Source organism: Homalodisca vitripennis, chromosome 5 (genome assembly GCF_021130785.1).
Source record: "Homalodisca vitripennis isolate AUS2020 chromosome 5, UT_GWSS_2.1, whole genome shotgun sequence".
Taxonomy (NCBI): Eukaryota; Metazoa; Arthropoda; class Insecta; order Hemiptera; family Cicadellidae; genus Homalodisca; species Homalodisca vitripennis.
The window spans coordinates 171209691-171225054 of NC_060211.1; the positions used below are offsets into that span (position 1 = coordinate 171209691).

Consider the following 15364-nt stretch of genomic DNA (forward strand, 5'->3'; position numbering starts at 1 on the left):
GTTTGATTATTGGAAATTACTTTACTTGCATGTGATATGTAGATATGTGAAAGTATTGATCGTTCAAATTATATGGGTAAAAAATAATGCCATATGAGACATTTGTTAATGAATTGATTAACTACTAATACAATTAGTTTTAAATTTGCAAACATTACAATAAATGCTATGAGAATAAATTAAGAAACAAAATTATTGAGTGAAAATACAAGGAATGTTTACTAAGTAGCTTATACAATTTGTTTGTAATAATTAATTATAATGTGAATAATTACTTTTTAATGAATTAATTAAATAATTTATAATTATATAATTAAAATTAAATAATATATAATTAATTATAAATACTATTATATATATTATATATATATATATATATATATATATATATATATATTTTTAAATGCCAACAAAAAAAATATTTTTATATTTTTGCCAAAAGTTTTTTTATATTTTATATTTCAACAATTTTGAATTGTGTAGTTCCTAAGTCTGGTAACTGCAAATTTAGAATAGTCAAGTCAAAAGAACTTTATTCATTTATTTATGCAAATTTATACAAATGAATTGTGTCATATATAATATAACTTGAAGGTCATTTATTGACACCTTTTTACATATTCTACAAGGACAGAATCAATTGAAATAATTACATATTATTTTAAGTTTAAAAAATTATATACATGTACTATATGTATTGCAGAAATGGATAAAACATTAGTCAGCAAGACAAATCATGGCAACAGTGTTTTGGGGCACTTAGGGAGTGATTCTCGTTGTTTTTCTTGAAAGTAGCCAAACTGTCAACTCAGAGGTATTGCCAAACTCTCAGCAACTTAAGATCTGCGATACAAAACAAGCATCATGTACACTCAGCCAGAAAGAGTGTAGGAACATTCTGACACCAAGAACAGCCCTCAAATTACAGTAAAATGGCATTTTTTGACAAAGTGTAAATTCCAGAGTTTATTTCAATTAAGAGTTTTGTGCGCCAATTCATGTTCATCCCAATTCAGATGTTGGTCTACTAATAAACCTGGGAAAATGTGACAGTTTTCTGTTCTATGATGTCGTAAGTTATTATGAGTCCTTAATTTAGTATTTAGCCTACTTGTAAAATGTACAAAATCCGTTTTATTTGTGGATGTAAAATGAGACTGTGACCTTTCAAAAATTATTCCAAGAATTGAGGAAAATATTCCAGTTCTAATACAAAAGAACAAATTTTACTCTATTCGGCAGAATTTGTAGATAATAAAAATTTGAATCATCTGTATAGAGAGAAGTTTGCTATTTAAATGATGTATTAATATGCTATGTACCCTTGCCAGGTAGTATAGGAATAACCCTTGGGGTACTACAAACTGAAACAGCTTGTATGGTGATGTTTTGGTAATTAATCAAGTGGGTATAGTTTGAACATACTGTGATCTGTTAGAGAGATATGAACTGAACCAACGATTTTTTAATTAACCCACAGGATTGTATATTCTATTAGTATTGTATTTGACACTGTCAAAATCTTTAGAAAGATTCATAAATAAGCCGGTTGTATATTTTCTATTACCGACTCAATAAAATAAACAGCCACACTTTCTACTGGTCTGAAGTTATGCTGATTTTGGTTTAGAATGTTTTTATCTATAAAGTCTATGAATTGCCTGTACCTACCTTTTCATATTTTAAGTAATGTGGGTAATAAAGATACAGGTCAATAATTTAGCACATTTCTAGTGTAATCTTTCTTATATAAGGGGACCACTTTCGCTGTTTTGAAATATACCTGAGACACATGGAGAGTTAATTCAATTACTAATATCTGAATTTGCTGTCTTTACTATACTTATACTACGGTCATGTCATCCTGGCCACTGAAGTATTTAGTTTACAATGACCCCATTGTTCCTCCACCTCCTTTATTTTTATCAGTTGCAAAACAGTTTCATTTTTATCCATATCATCATTGTTCTTCCACCTCCTTTATTTTTATCAGTTGCAAAACAGTTTCATTTTTATCCATATCATTTACAATCTGGTCTTTATTTCTAATATTTGGACCTATTCCATATTTTAAAAAAATTTAAATTAGTATCTTGACACAATTTTTCCATGTTATTGTCGTTTCCAAACCAAAGACTTCAATAAACTAAAATATCAATTGGTAAAGACATTTATTCTAAACTTCAAAATACAACACATTACAAAAGATTACAATCGCAAGAACTGTAAACATACGCTCAGCTGTACAATACCCAGCTGTTTATATCTACCTCGATTCCTACTAGAACAGGGGTTACTGAATTACACACTAAAACACCAAGTTTGGGATCTTATCCTAACAATGTACCTACGTCAATACCCCCATATAACACCTAAACTTGTGAAAAAACACAATTTTGAATTGTGCAGTTCTTACATATGGTAACTGCAAATTTAGAATAGTCAAGTCAAAACGATCTTTATTCATTTTTTTATGCTAATGTATACAAATTAATAATGTCAGATATAATTTAACTTGCAGGTCAATTTTTAATGCCTTTTTTATATATTCTACAAGGACAGAAACAATAAAAATAATTGCATACCATTTTAAGTTGCAAAAAATTATACATTAACTATACTTATTACAGAAATGGATGAAACATTATATTTAGCAAGAAAAATCAGATACAATACACTGAATAAAAGTAACCTTTTAACTATTCACCCAATACCTTATGTTTATTTTCCCCAACCTCAAAATTTATTATTTTCCAGTTTTTGGGATATTTGAAGATTTAAAAATTCTAGATTGAAATTATTCTGCTTTTGCCCTGGTAAGTTGATACCCATTTTCACTTTTAAAAATAAAAAAAGATTAATGTTTGTGTAACTGTAAAGGCTTTCTTTAACCCCATAGTGCACTGGTTCAATTGCTGTAGAACTCTCCACTCTTGGTAGTTCGTATACATATCTCGACAATAAAATGTGTTAATATACATGACGTCTGTCCCATAAATTTTTACTGGTCTTAAAAAAAATCGGAAACAGGTCCGTCAGGGGACCTGATTAATTTGGACCAAGTAAAAATTTGGTTATTTTACTTACCACTTAAAAGTTCCTAGTATTAAAATGTACCTAGTTTCATAAAGTCATTATAGTAAATAAAACTTCACAGCCATGTAGATCTGGATTTCATGTTAGTAGTACAACGGCTTAAAACAGCTTTTTTCACTGTTAGTTTCTGTGAACAGCTGTCACACTGTTTATAAGTGGAAAATTTCCAAAAAACAAAAACAAATTTAACCTTGTGACAGACTTGTCAAAAAGATGTAATTTTTGTTTTATACCAGCTAAACATTCCTTGACTACTAATAGGTCTATCCATATGCCCAAAACCATTTGTCTAGTTTTATGCATTCTAGAGTTGTATTTGTTATACTAATTGTTTTGTTTTAAATCAAGTTCTTACAAACAGTAACAATTCTGTGGAATCTGCTTCATTAAAGATAGAGGTCTAATTTGTCTCAAAATGTTTTTTATGGGCTCTAAGATAATAGCATAACATAATAGATATTATTCTTGCCACTACCCTTCTGTCTCTATCATTGTATTATTTTTTATGTCAAAAGGTTAATGTTCAGCCCATGTAGCAGTCAGATCCCAGTAAAATTTTCTTATGCAATTTATCACAATATATTGCATATTTCTGGGGGGGAAATGAATGGATATATGATGTCTATTTCCCACAAAGAAGAAGAAAGGAAAGAAAAGAAAATAACAGAACACATTTTAAAAAGTGGTTTTATAAAATTAACATAACTGTTTAACTTTTTGGAGCCTTTGTTCCTTGAGCCTTCAGGACTTTAACCACAATCTTCTGTTCTTCAATAAGGAAAGCTCGGATTATCCTGCAAATGACAATAAATTCAGTATAAAGTTTGTCAATAATAAACAAACAGGTAAGTCTAACAAACGAGTAATACTAACAATCACATATTTGTTTGTTTTTCTGCTATATCGCAGTTTTGTACCCTCGTGCATCCGTTTCAATTTGTTATTTTACACACTGGAACCACAACAAATAGCTTGTTTTCTTATTGTTTACAATTTTGCTATATATGCTAAGTTTTCTTCAATGTTCTGCTTACATTCTATGTATTGGGTTCTCAATGTTTAGTGTTTAATTGTTCATAGTTGTTGAATGAGTTTAGTTCTTCCCCTACTTCATGGAACAAGACAATTTGTGTACTTCAGAAGTAAACAGATACTGGGATAGTAATATTGGGATATCAAAGATACTCAAAGACTGACAAAACGTGAATTACAAAAAGTAAATAAATGGTCATTTATGTGATGTGTATAGTTTTTTTTTTTCTTTCAATTATCATTTAATAATAACAACTAAATGTAACAAAACAGTTTTATCTCGTCTCTCAGAAAACTAATTCAGAAGCTTGTCAAAAAATCAAACAAGTGAATAAAATGTTACAAGTGAATTTTGATTGTTTTGTTGTTATGCTTTATAATTAAGTAATCCAATAAAACTTGGTTTTCCATGTAAAAAACATTGTGCTGTTTTGAATAAAAATTTATTGAAACAGACAAACAAAAATATATTTCAATATTGACAGTTGCTTTTTATTTTTGTTTTGTTTTTCTCACTAAAAACATGTGTAAATATGTACTAAAAAGAATTAAATAAAAACTTATTTAGAGAAAGCAACAAATACTATTGTAGAGCAACCAAATAGACTAAAGTGTCCTGAAAATTTGAGCAATTTATGTTTCCAAACTCACTGTATTAATGTACAATGTGCATTTTTTCAAAAATCAATTCAAACATTCAGTCCTAGACAGGCTAGAGTAATTGCTTCATCAATGGATTAGATCAATATCAAACCATGACTGTTTGGTCACTATCACCGCTACATACCTCTCCTTGACACACTTGTGGCACAGGACTCCACCGTATGAACGCTTCACTGTCTTCTTGCGCCTGCACATCCTGGAGCGTTCCATGGGCCTCGCAGGCTGGATTCCCCTCAGCTTGTCCTTGCACTGTCCACATCTGGGGATCTTCTTGGGTTTCTTCAAATACTGATATACTAACCGTCCACCAGGTGTTCTCACACTGCAAACAAATAAAACATTGTCAACATCAATTTGCTTGTCTACTTACATTTTTGACTTTTTAAAAAATTCTAATAATAACAAATGAATCAAAATGGTGATGAAAAAATGCAGTTTAGAATAGCATTTAAATTTACCAGCGATAACAAACGATGAAATAGAAAATGTAAATGTTTGTGCGAAAAGTGTTTGTAAATATTTATTTTTTAAGCTTGTATCGCCTCCTGTCAATTTGGGTTTGAGCCAAATTACGGATCATGAAAAACATCCATGCTATTTTTTTTAATTCAAAACAACTGATACAAAAAAAGAGCAAAGTGAATAGAGGGAGAGAATGTCAGATTAGTAGCTCTCCTAACATGCTCAAAGTTCAAAGTGACTCAGTGGCTCTGAATTTGATGTAGTATTTTTGCTGTGCTCTTCGATTAAACTAAGACAGAAAACTGACGTGTGCTAACCTCACTCTTATGCTGAGAACTCAGAAGCATAAGATATGTACTAAGAGTGAATGAGACAACTCTTGCACACATACATAGCCTAAGGTCTAGAGAATGCTGAGAATCTCCTGCACTTAAATATGCACGCCAATATGCAGCACATAAAATACAGGAATGATTTATCCTCTTTTCACTTACTCTTACCATCATTGTGAGACAGATCACAATATTCCTTTCTCATTACAGTTTCATGTATAGTTTTAACTGTCCATTCCCCTTACATAATTTTCCTACTTCGGTACATTATATGTTGATTTTGCACAATTGAGACAAATATTAACCCTCCAGCCAATCTCTGTACAGTGCATAATCAGTACTTTCAATACATCTTATTGTATACACACAGAAATGACTATAGAATATAAACCATAAATAACCATTCTTCTAGACAAAAATGTATGCAACTAATGAATAGTAAAATAGTTTTTTTCTTCAATTTTATTACATATATTCTGTGTAAACTGGTCAAAAGTCAAGTTTTTATTTTACTCAAAGTAAGGTATTTTAAACAAATATAGGAATTGAGTTACAATCTTAATAAATAGGACAAAAGCATTTGTATACTAAAAGCTAAGATTATTAAAAACCTAAGAAGTTTTCGCACATCATATAAAAAGGGGTAAGTTAATTAAGATTTAAATTTTTAATGGGAATAAAAATCGCACATTCTAATAAATACTGTTCAAGCTGGCCAGCTGATCAAGATTTGGTGAAATGCTGATCTGCTGATATCCATGTGTGAAACCGAGATTTTTCCATTATCATAGTAATTTGATCAGGAGCCTAACAATCTATAAGTAATTTCTTTCTTAGGGAAAATTTCAAGACAAATCAGGTTCTCTCTGTCTAAACAATTAAAATTGGCTCTAGGTTCATGGACTTTACTGAAAGTTGTCACTAATTAATGATGATTTAATGCAGAATAAAAGTTTCAATACAAGACAATATCAACCACTCTCTTTTAAAAATCCTTGTATTATTGATATTTCTTTTTTATACATTTCAGGTATCTACATAATAAAAGTACTACATTTATATTACAAAACCATGATAGATTAGCTTATCAATGGTCACATCTATTGAGAATATCAAAGACATATTACAAGTACAACTCACATCCTTCTCCTGTTGCTCTTTGTGTTGTAGGAGAGCCTCCTCCTATAAGTTAATCTCTGAACCATTTTTTAACCTGCAAAAAAACAAACCTTTTAAACATTTGGAAGAGCTGAAAACTGACAATTAACAATTATTACTATAAATTAAGTCAAAATCAATATTTAACAATTAATACTATTAACAATACAATTAATAATAAAATGTAAGTCACTAGATTTTTTGTTACACAATAAATTTGCACAGGTGCTCACTTTATATCGAGTAAAAAAATGTTTCATTTTTTTAAATCAACCTCAGTATGTACCAAAAAATGTGTTGTTTTCTTGTACTTTGTAAGAGAAATTTAAGATCTTTGTGAACTTCAACGATCTCGAGGGTTTTGTTCATCGCCATCAGTGCAGGACAGCACCTTCGCAGCCAGCACTGCTGGTCAGAGGCATTAATGTTAACCAGTTTAACTATTAGTTCTTTGTTACATCTTTCCGATATTTAATTGATTTCTGTTGTTTTTGATTTACTATTAGGCCTAAAGCATTCTCATTGAAAAAAAAAAAACAACATAATGTGAAATGGCTGAAGTAAATGCAATACCAAATAAATATTAAACACGTCAAAGGGTTAATACTGCTTCCTTAACCATTAATAACCCTTTGACTGCAAGTCACAAGTGACTGGAGATGTGAGGAACCTAGAGCGCCACGGGTCACTATAGTGGCTCTGTGAACTGTGCACCATGCACCATTGTGTAATTCAATAAATATGTATGTATATATTATATAAATATATATATTGAATTACTCAGAAAAGAAACATTTTTATTACCATATGCGTATAAAACAAGTACCGGAAAGCTTTCCCACAGAAAAATTTTAAAATCTGATGTTCTGAAACATAGAATTCTGGTCAAATCTCTGCATTTCATTTGTTTGAAACAAGGGTGAATACTGCACAGAAAATTTGCTCAAGGTGGGAGAGGTATAAGGGAAGGAGATATCGAGGTCGACAATATTGACATGATCTAAGAGTATTTCAGTACTCTTAGATATTACAAAAAACCTCAAATAAGGGCTATAGTGAACATTTACCCAATATTGTCTCTGTAGTTACCAAAAACCAATCTACGAGTTCCAACTCTACTAATTGTGTCATTGTTGACAACAAATAAGGGACGAAAGCAAGTAAAAGTTCTTTCAGCTGATACTGACAATGCTTGTAAGACCAAAAGTACTTAGTTAAGAGTTCATAGAAATTTCGCTACTTTGGGATTATACCGACCACACCCAGACATGAATCGTTATTTGACATTTTGCTTCTACTGATTACTAGATTAGCGTAGAACAATATTTCATCAATATAAAACAGGAATTGTCTTATCGCAAACCCCTCCCCATCCTCAGACAGAGGTCAAAGTCGAGCGGTCTAGTAGATAACGTGATTGCAGAGTCTCGCCGCCCGTTCAGCTGGTTCGTCGCTTTGTTGTACTTCCGTGTTTTACCTCTACATTTCTCTAAACACACAAAAATTCAACAAAAACAAACATTACTAAACTCTTTATTGAAAAAACACTTAAAACTTGTTTTTATTCTTGATCACACTCCGCCACCCAAAATGCGAGTGCCTCCGGCCAGCTGCTGAAGCCCGCGCTGATGTCGACGAAAGAAAAACATCCCTCGAGATAGTACCTATCAGTAAAATATCAAATTCTAGAGGGGCTGATCAGAAATATAAATTTAATTGTAATGGAAAGGCAATTATGTACCGTGCAAATCATGTGATGCCGCGCGGCCGTAATCGGGATTCTCGAGAAAGATAAGATAACAGCGACAACGATACCGATCACAATACCTGGAAACACTTGTAAGTTTGTAATTTTATAATTAAACAGTTGTTTTTTCGTTCTATCATGTTTGTTTCTATAAATTTATATTTTTGTGTTCTTCATACTGGTGTGGTCGGTATAATCCCAAAGTACCGAAATTTCTTGTTTTCATAAGGTTATTTTTTTATGACAGCTAAACAGTTATGGTCACCAAAACTTTAAACATTGTTTAATTTTTGCTAGTTTTGGTAATATAGAAAGTTGGCTTGAGTTTAGTCTTGTTCAAGTCAGATTCAAAATGGTTAAAGATATCATTCACTTCATATCTTACTTCTTCAATTTACACTTTCACTTGCATTAGAACATGTTCAATGCTCTGTTGTAATGATATAATTTTTTTAACACAAGGAACACAAAATTTGGAGTACCCACCTTTATCTCTCAGATAAAAAAAACAAACACATAGTCATTTGCCTTCTTGAATAAAAATCCATTTTTGTAATCTTGTTGGGTTAAACTTTGAACAGGTATTTAGATTTATTATATATTTAGTTTTAGGTGCATACTACTCAATGGTCTTTATTAATGTTCAGATCTTTCTGTAGAGATTGGTTTTTACTTTACTTTAATGTTCTAGGATGAATAGAAGTTGAGATGTTTAATTTAGCGCAGAGCTCTGAGTCCCTGGAAATTAGCATTCAAATAATCTAAAAATGGCTGCCATCAGCTGAAAAAATTAAAATAATATTGTATTTTTGTACTGCTAATGAATTAAACTTTCTATGGTAAAAATGTGAAATAAAATAAAAAATCTTCAATCATCCACCTTTGGAGCATTTGATATGGATGGACTTGTCTCTTAATGAATTGTACTTTCTATGGTAAAAACATGAAATAAAATAAAAAATCTTGAATTAACCACCTTTGGACCACTTGATATGGATTGACTAACATTTATATATATAACAATAAAAAAACAATGAATATAAATTATAATAATTTATAATATAAATGATGAATATAAAACAATAAAATGTCGATAAAAGTGTTTTTGAATTAATATCTAATGACAAAAACATAATTTTTAAATCCTCTGGATAGAATATGTACAAAGGGTCATAACCATACATCTCAAAATTATATTCCTAATAATTCTGAGAAGAATGTAGCCTACCTAGGAAGAAACATGGATGAATAATATAAGGAAAGTTGCTCCGCATCAATTAATTAAATTAATTAATTGGTATCTTTTGGTGCTATCAATAGGTGCAATATAGAGAAAAAAAAAAAAAAAAAAAAAAAAAAATCGGGACCAATTATTTACTCTATCCCACTTTGACACGCCAATTGTACAACTCATCCTGTAAATACAAAACAAAAACAAAGGTGATAGCACAATATTTGTTTGAGATGTATAATTTTATATTAAGTGAGTAAAAGTGTCCATTTTCATTGTGGCAGTCTTAATGTCATACAGCATTGAAACTTCTGTTGGTGAAGTGTACTGTAAGACACAGAAATAGGTTAAATAAATTCCCCTTAGCCCTTTGACTGGTGGAATTTTTCTCAGTAAGAGTGCCCTAAAAAATAGGTTTTTTTATATTTTGCTTTAGTGTACGATTTGGGTTTACTGCAATAGATGTATTATGAAAAAACACTCAATGAAAACGTTTTAGAAGTTCTGTTTTGTATTTATACAGAAATTAATCTAATTATGTACTAAAGCTATTATATTTATGAGAATAAAAAAGTATAAGAATAAGATAAAATATTCAGAATTTTCCCATAAACATACTAAGGCACAGGTTAGGTACAATTTAGTAATGTATACAAGTCTCCTCAGAAATTTTTGATGGTATGAAATGCGCGAAAACAGTCAGAGACACAAAGCAGAACGTAACAACGGCCGCACGTCCATATGTTCTGAGCCGCTGCTCGCAGATGCTGGTCTATCTAGACATGTAGCTCTACTTGGCTAGTCCTTCTTATCTGTAGCGGGGATGGTGGTGGGAAAATGCCGAGCAGTGAGTCTCAGGGGAGCATCTTAGCAAAAATGTGTCCAGGTCTTTATCACGTCATTTTACGTAATCAGTAATTACACAAACACCCACGCTTATTTACCCACGGTAAACACAAAAAACATTTACAATTAAGGTAACCTGTAACATAAAAGAGAGGTTTCAACCTGTATTTACTACACAAACAGAAATAGAATCCGCTGATTACTTGGAACAACTTATTGAATAATGTCACGTAGCCTGAATACCGCCAATTGGGTATGAAAGAACTAAATAAAAGAGCAACTGCGATCTAGTGGGAGCGACGAAAACTACTTGAGTGTTTCTTGTTTATTTCTCTAGATCGCATTCGTATTCATGCGAGAGATATTCATCACGAAACATTATTGTGAAAACTGTTTAGCACCATAGCCCTTCCCACACGGCTATCAAAATTACCAAGGGTGCTCCCGAATTCATTTCGGGATTACTAGTCAAAGGGTTCGGTAGGTTAAAAATATAAAATCATGTGAAGTGGGACTTGTAAACATTCAACTAGCCACAGCACGAAAAGGTTTTTAGACTATACAGCCTACAACCCAAATAACTTACCAAAACTAATGAAGAAGACAAGGTAATTAATTCATTACTTGGAAAGTTGACACCAGAATAACAGGTTACTAGTAACTAATTACCAACTAACCATGCTATTTTGGTATTAAATTATTTGCAATGTACTGTATTTTCCACACCTAACTAAATGGGTCATTTTCAACTGAGAGAGGTTATGTTAGTCAAAGAAAAATAAAAACAATTCCTTTTCTTTTATGGAGTCCTGCATTAGCCTACATCAATTGATGCTGTGATAGGACTAATCCTAAAATCCCATTTTCACTCATTTATTATCTTTTACGTGGTAAATTTGTCATTTAGGTAAAAATTTCAGTATCATATGAACCCAGGTTCGAAGAGAATAGGAAATTAAAAGAATAAGTTCTCAAATACAAATATTGTTATACATGTGCAACATTAACATTTAACATCATACATTTGAATTCAGATGAAATAGATAATAAAGGATATAAATTTTACTTACCAGCAATCGCCGCAATGGAGAGAAGCAGCGACACAAGAACCTAGAATTGAAAGGGAAAAGGAAGTTGCAGTACGCGAAGCAAGACCTACTGAACGAACAGACCTAGACAACCAAAATTAGTGCATAGAATATACATTCAACATCTTGTATACAAAACTGTGGTATCGCTTTTGTAAAGATAAAATTACGCAGCAACATTCCCAATACACTCTTTAGACAACAGAAATAATTATATAAGGCTTAAAAGAAAATGGAATCTTCATTAATAAAATAGGATTATTAATATGATTCTCTGAATGTACTAGGAATAAGATACTTCTTCCCGTGTTATAAAACAAATTATATACATAAATATATTAATTGTAATTGATTGTATATTCATTGTAATTGATGATTGTTGTTGATTGAGAGATCGTGTCAAAAACGTCGAAATGCACTTAAGTGTACATGATGAGACAATGAGAATTAAACTATGTTTAAGTGTCTCTGATGTCGAAACGATGAAAAGGTTAGTTTTGAGATTCTTCGTCGCCGACTTTCTTTTTATCTCTCCAAAAGAAGATTTTCAGATTCCAGAAGTCAAGTTTGAGATAGCGTCATATACCAGCCGCTACAATAAAATAACTGTAGCTAAATTCAAAATACAAATTGAATTAACCATTCCTACCATAGCTACGTTATATGTAGATAACTATAAATATTGTAAGATCTAGCATTTCTTTGATTTTCTCGTAATAATACAGGATGACTTATACAATGGGGTCAGTGTTAACTCTAGGAGTTTACGCCATCACCGGTAAAAATCATTTTAGAAATTATATTTGTTTGCTAAAACTATGAAATATTTGTAATATTTGAATTTCTTTATAGTGATGGTTCAGAAAATATATCCAATGAAAATATGTACACTAACAGAATTGTTAAATTAGTGTATTTGTACAAATAATTTTGGAAACAATAATTTTATTTAACAAAATTTAAACCAAATTAATTTAATATTATTTATAAAAAACAATGTAACAGATATTTCCAGTAAAACTCCATTATATAAAGTCAAAGTATTCATAAACAAAGCCCTAGAATCTGTATAAATAGTTATAATAATAAAATAATGAAATAATTTTGTACGACAGTATGTTAAATAGAAATAAGTATTCACCAAACATTCAACAATATCTCAAATTTACAGGTTGAAAATGGGCCATTATTTTAATGCTTCGCATTTTCTGTGTAAAGATTCATTTTCTTTTAAACAGCGTTATCGGTTTATCTAAAGCAATATTACTAATTTAATTATATTGTAGTAATAGCACATTTACGCACGGCATTGCATTGCAGTACAATTCATGAGTTAATAAATTAATATTCTATATGTAAAGACTAAAAGACACTCCAAGTGGCTTAGCATAGAGTGCATTGTATAACGCGTACGATTAAGTACATTGTACCCTCACCTAGATCCTGATTAAACTCCCAGTGAAGGTCTCTGCAGATTTGATTTCCAAAGCACTGCCAACAATCAGGTCCGTACTCAACCCGTTTTTGGACAATTTTACTGGGGCACGGGCCCTCAAAGGCCCGGCTGAGCTCCACCATATGTCTATTTAAAGGGACCGTATCGATGGACGAGAAAGGTCAATCTAATAACTGTAATGCTATCATAGGCTAAATTTGTTTTATCGTCCATTACAATTTCGAAGTAACTGTAACTATTAGAAGGGAATGGTAGGGGGGTGATGCGGTGTGACAGAGTGCGGTGGAGGGACATGACGGATAATTTTAATATTGTGTATTATACGTTTTAATTTATGTGCCATTAATTTATTTCTAGTATATCTAACTAAGATTAGGCTTAAAATAGTATCAACTTAAATTATGAATAAGTAATCTGTTTACATAAAAATGTATAAACATTATTTTCGCAACGTGGTATATTGGCCAAACTTTATCTTGGACCAAACTCACCTCCAAGAAATTAAAAAAGTTACTTTCTCATATCTAACGTAACAACATAAAAGTGTGTTGATCGGCAACTTATTTTTCCTGGACATTAAATAAACTTTTCCACTATATTTTAATACCATATCCATTGTCAAAAAGGGGGTTTCAATAACAAAATATCTTAAATCTTTAAAGATTAATTCCTTTAATCCTCGTCATTCGATTCCACCCAAATTTTATTAGAAGGTTAATAGAATCGCTTACTTCATAGTTTACGATTTCCAGATTGTAATCCCTTCAAGTAAAGAGGTTTTGGTGTATTTTCTTATTGAAATTTTCTTGGCTTTATGAGACCGTTAAATCACTTTCCTGGTATCATTGTAGTCGTTGGGTAAGTTACAGTTATACAGTAAATCATTGTTACAGGCGTCAATGAATACAATTAAAGTACAATAGTTTAGGCCCTGTATACATAGCAATTTGAGTCGTATGCATGCCCTAAGTTCCCTGTTACACAGTTATGTGACGGTAGCGATGCAATATGACACCGATCAAATCGATATTCCACAGCAGATGTTTTAATATGATATTACAGGAGCAAATGTCCCTTTGCTTGTTTACTTGCATTTGGGAAGATGTTACCGGAGGAAGAATGGGTGATTCTCCGGAAAAAATTACGCAAAGAGTGTGAACTGCGATTTTTAGGTAGATCGCGTACACCAAATCCCACTATTACAAATATCCTCATAGATCACTTCTTCTACAATCCTCAACACTTCGACATAACTTCATGAAACATGAACCTAGGACTTAATACACACACCCCGTTTAGAAGTTAAATATATTTTAAAGAAAACTGCTATTATTTGTACAATACTTCATTGGATTGAGAAACTTTTAATAAATATGTAAAAAAATGTTTAATAAAGAATACAATATAAAAATTCAACACTGCCTAACAAGTACCCGACGTCGTGTGCCACCGATGGTACAGGACGAACTTTTGAACGTCTTACATCATCGGTGGTGCACAGGGTATTTTAGTCAAGCACGTCGTGTGCTACAAGTCGTAAACGAATCAACGCTAGAGGTTATAGTACAAATACGGTTGTATTGATTACAGTTAAATGTAGCATACGGCCTTCATGAATACCTTGGCGTGTATGTAACACCGGTGATACACGTGTCCCCTATTTTAAGGGCAACGATAAAATAGTTACTTACTGTACAACGTTTTTTATTTATGAAACCGTTATTACTTCTATGGCACATTACAAACTCAAAATGGGGCCTAAATATAAAAAAAATACTTTCAAGTGATAAATCTTTGCTTAAATCGCACTATTACATAAAGAGGTTATTTATTTATAACATTTCATAACATAAAATTATTTACATAATAACAGGTCTTAAAATGTTTTGAGGAAACAATTACTAATGACGAATATTAAAGCAAGGGAGACACTTGAAGGCTCTTCTGGACAGTTTTTAATACGTAGTCACCCTATTACACTTTTTCTGGCAACAGCTGTGCCTTGACTTGATTTCAACAGCAGGGAAGACAACGGTAGCGCACTTCACGAGTTTCGTCCTCATGGCTAACTAGATCGTGCTTTTGTACTCATCTTCTGACTGAAAACTAGTACAGTAGTCTAATGCTTAATAAGTTATCTAGAATGTTTATTGAGGCAGTCACTAGAGACGTTATTAAAAGGGATAGATAAGAGGGAATATAGGAACTGAGGTAGAGACAAGTTAGACTAGTTCTATAAAATCATATGTGAGA

The 15364-nt window shown here is 31.5% G+C and overlaps 1 protein-coding gene across 1 annotated transcript; it reads right to left on the reverse strand.

Moving 5' to 3' along the window:
* Positions 1-3765: 3765 nt before the first annotated feature.
* On the reverse strand, positions 3766-11769 carry LOC124363159 (60S ribosomal protein L34-like). Its single transcript, XM_046818299.1, has 4 exons — positions 11638-11769; positions 6726-6798; positions 4916-5113; positions 3766-3890 (listed from the first exon to the last, which is right to left on the reverse strand). The coding sequence occupies exons 2-4, from the start codon at positions 6788-6790 to the stop codon at positions 3806-3808; spliced, it is 348 nt and encodes a 115-aa protein (XP_046674255.1). The 5' UTR covers positions 6791-6798; positions 11638-11769; the 3' UTR covers positions 3766-3805.
* Between the last annotated feature and the right edge of the window lie 3595 nt (positions 11770-15364).

Bases quoted from the DNA above. Each gene is read 5' to 3' on its own strand.
- LOC124363159 (XM_046818299.1), bottom strand. From the start codon at position 6,790: ATGGTTCAGAGATTAACTTATAGGAGGAGGCTCTCCTACAACACAAAG. The intron at 5,114-6,725 runs GTGAGTTGTACT...ATTTGTTTGCAG, and splicing joins AAGAGCAACAGGAGAAGGAT to TGTGAGAACACCTGGTGGAC. The intron at 3,891-4,915 runs GTATGTAGCGGT...TGTCATTTGCAG, and splicing joins CACAAGTGTGTCAAGGAGAG to GATAATCCGAGCTTTCCTTA.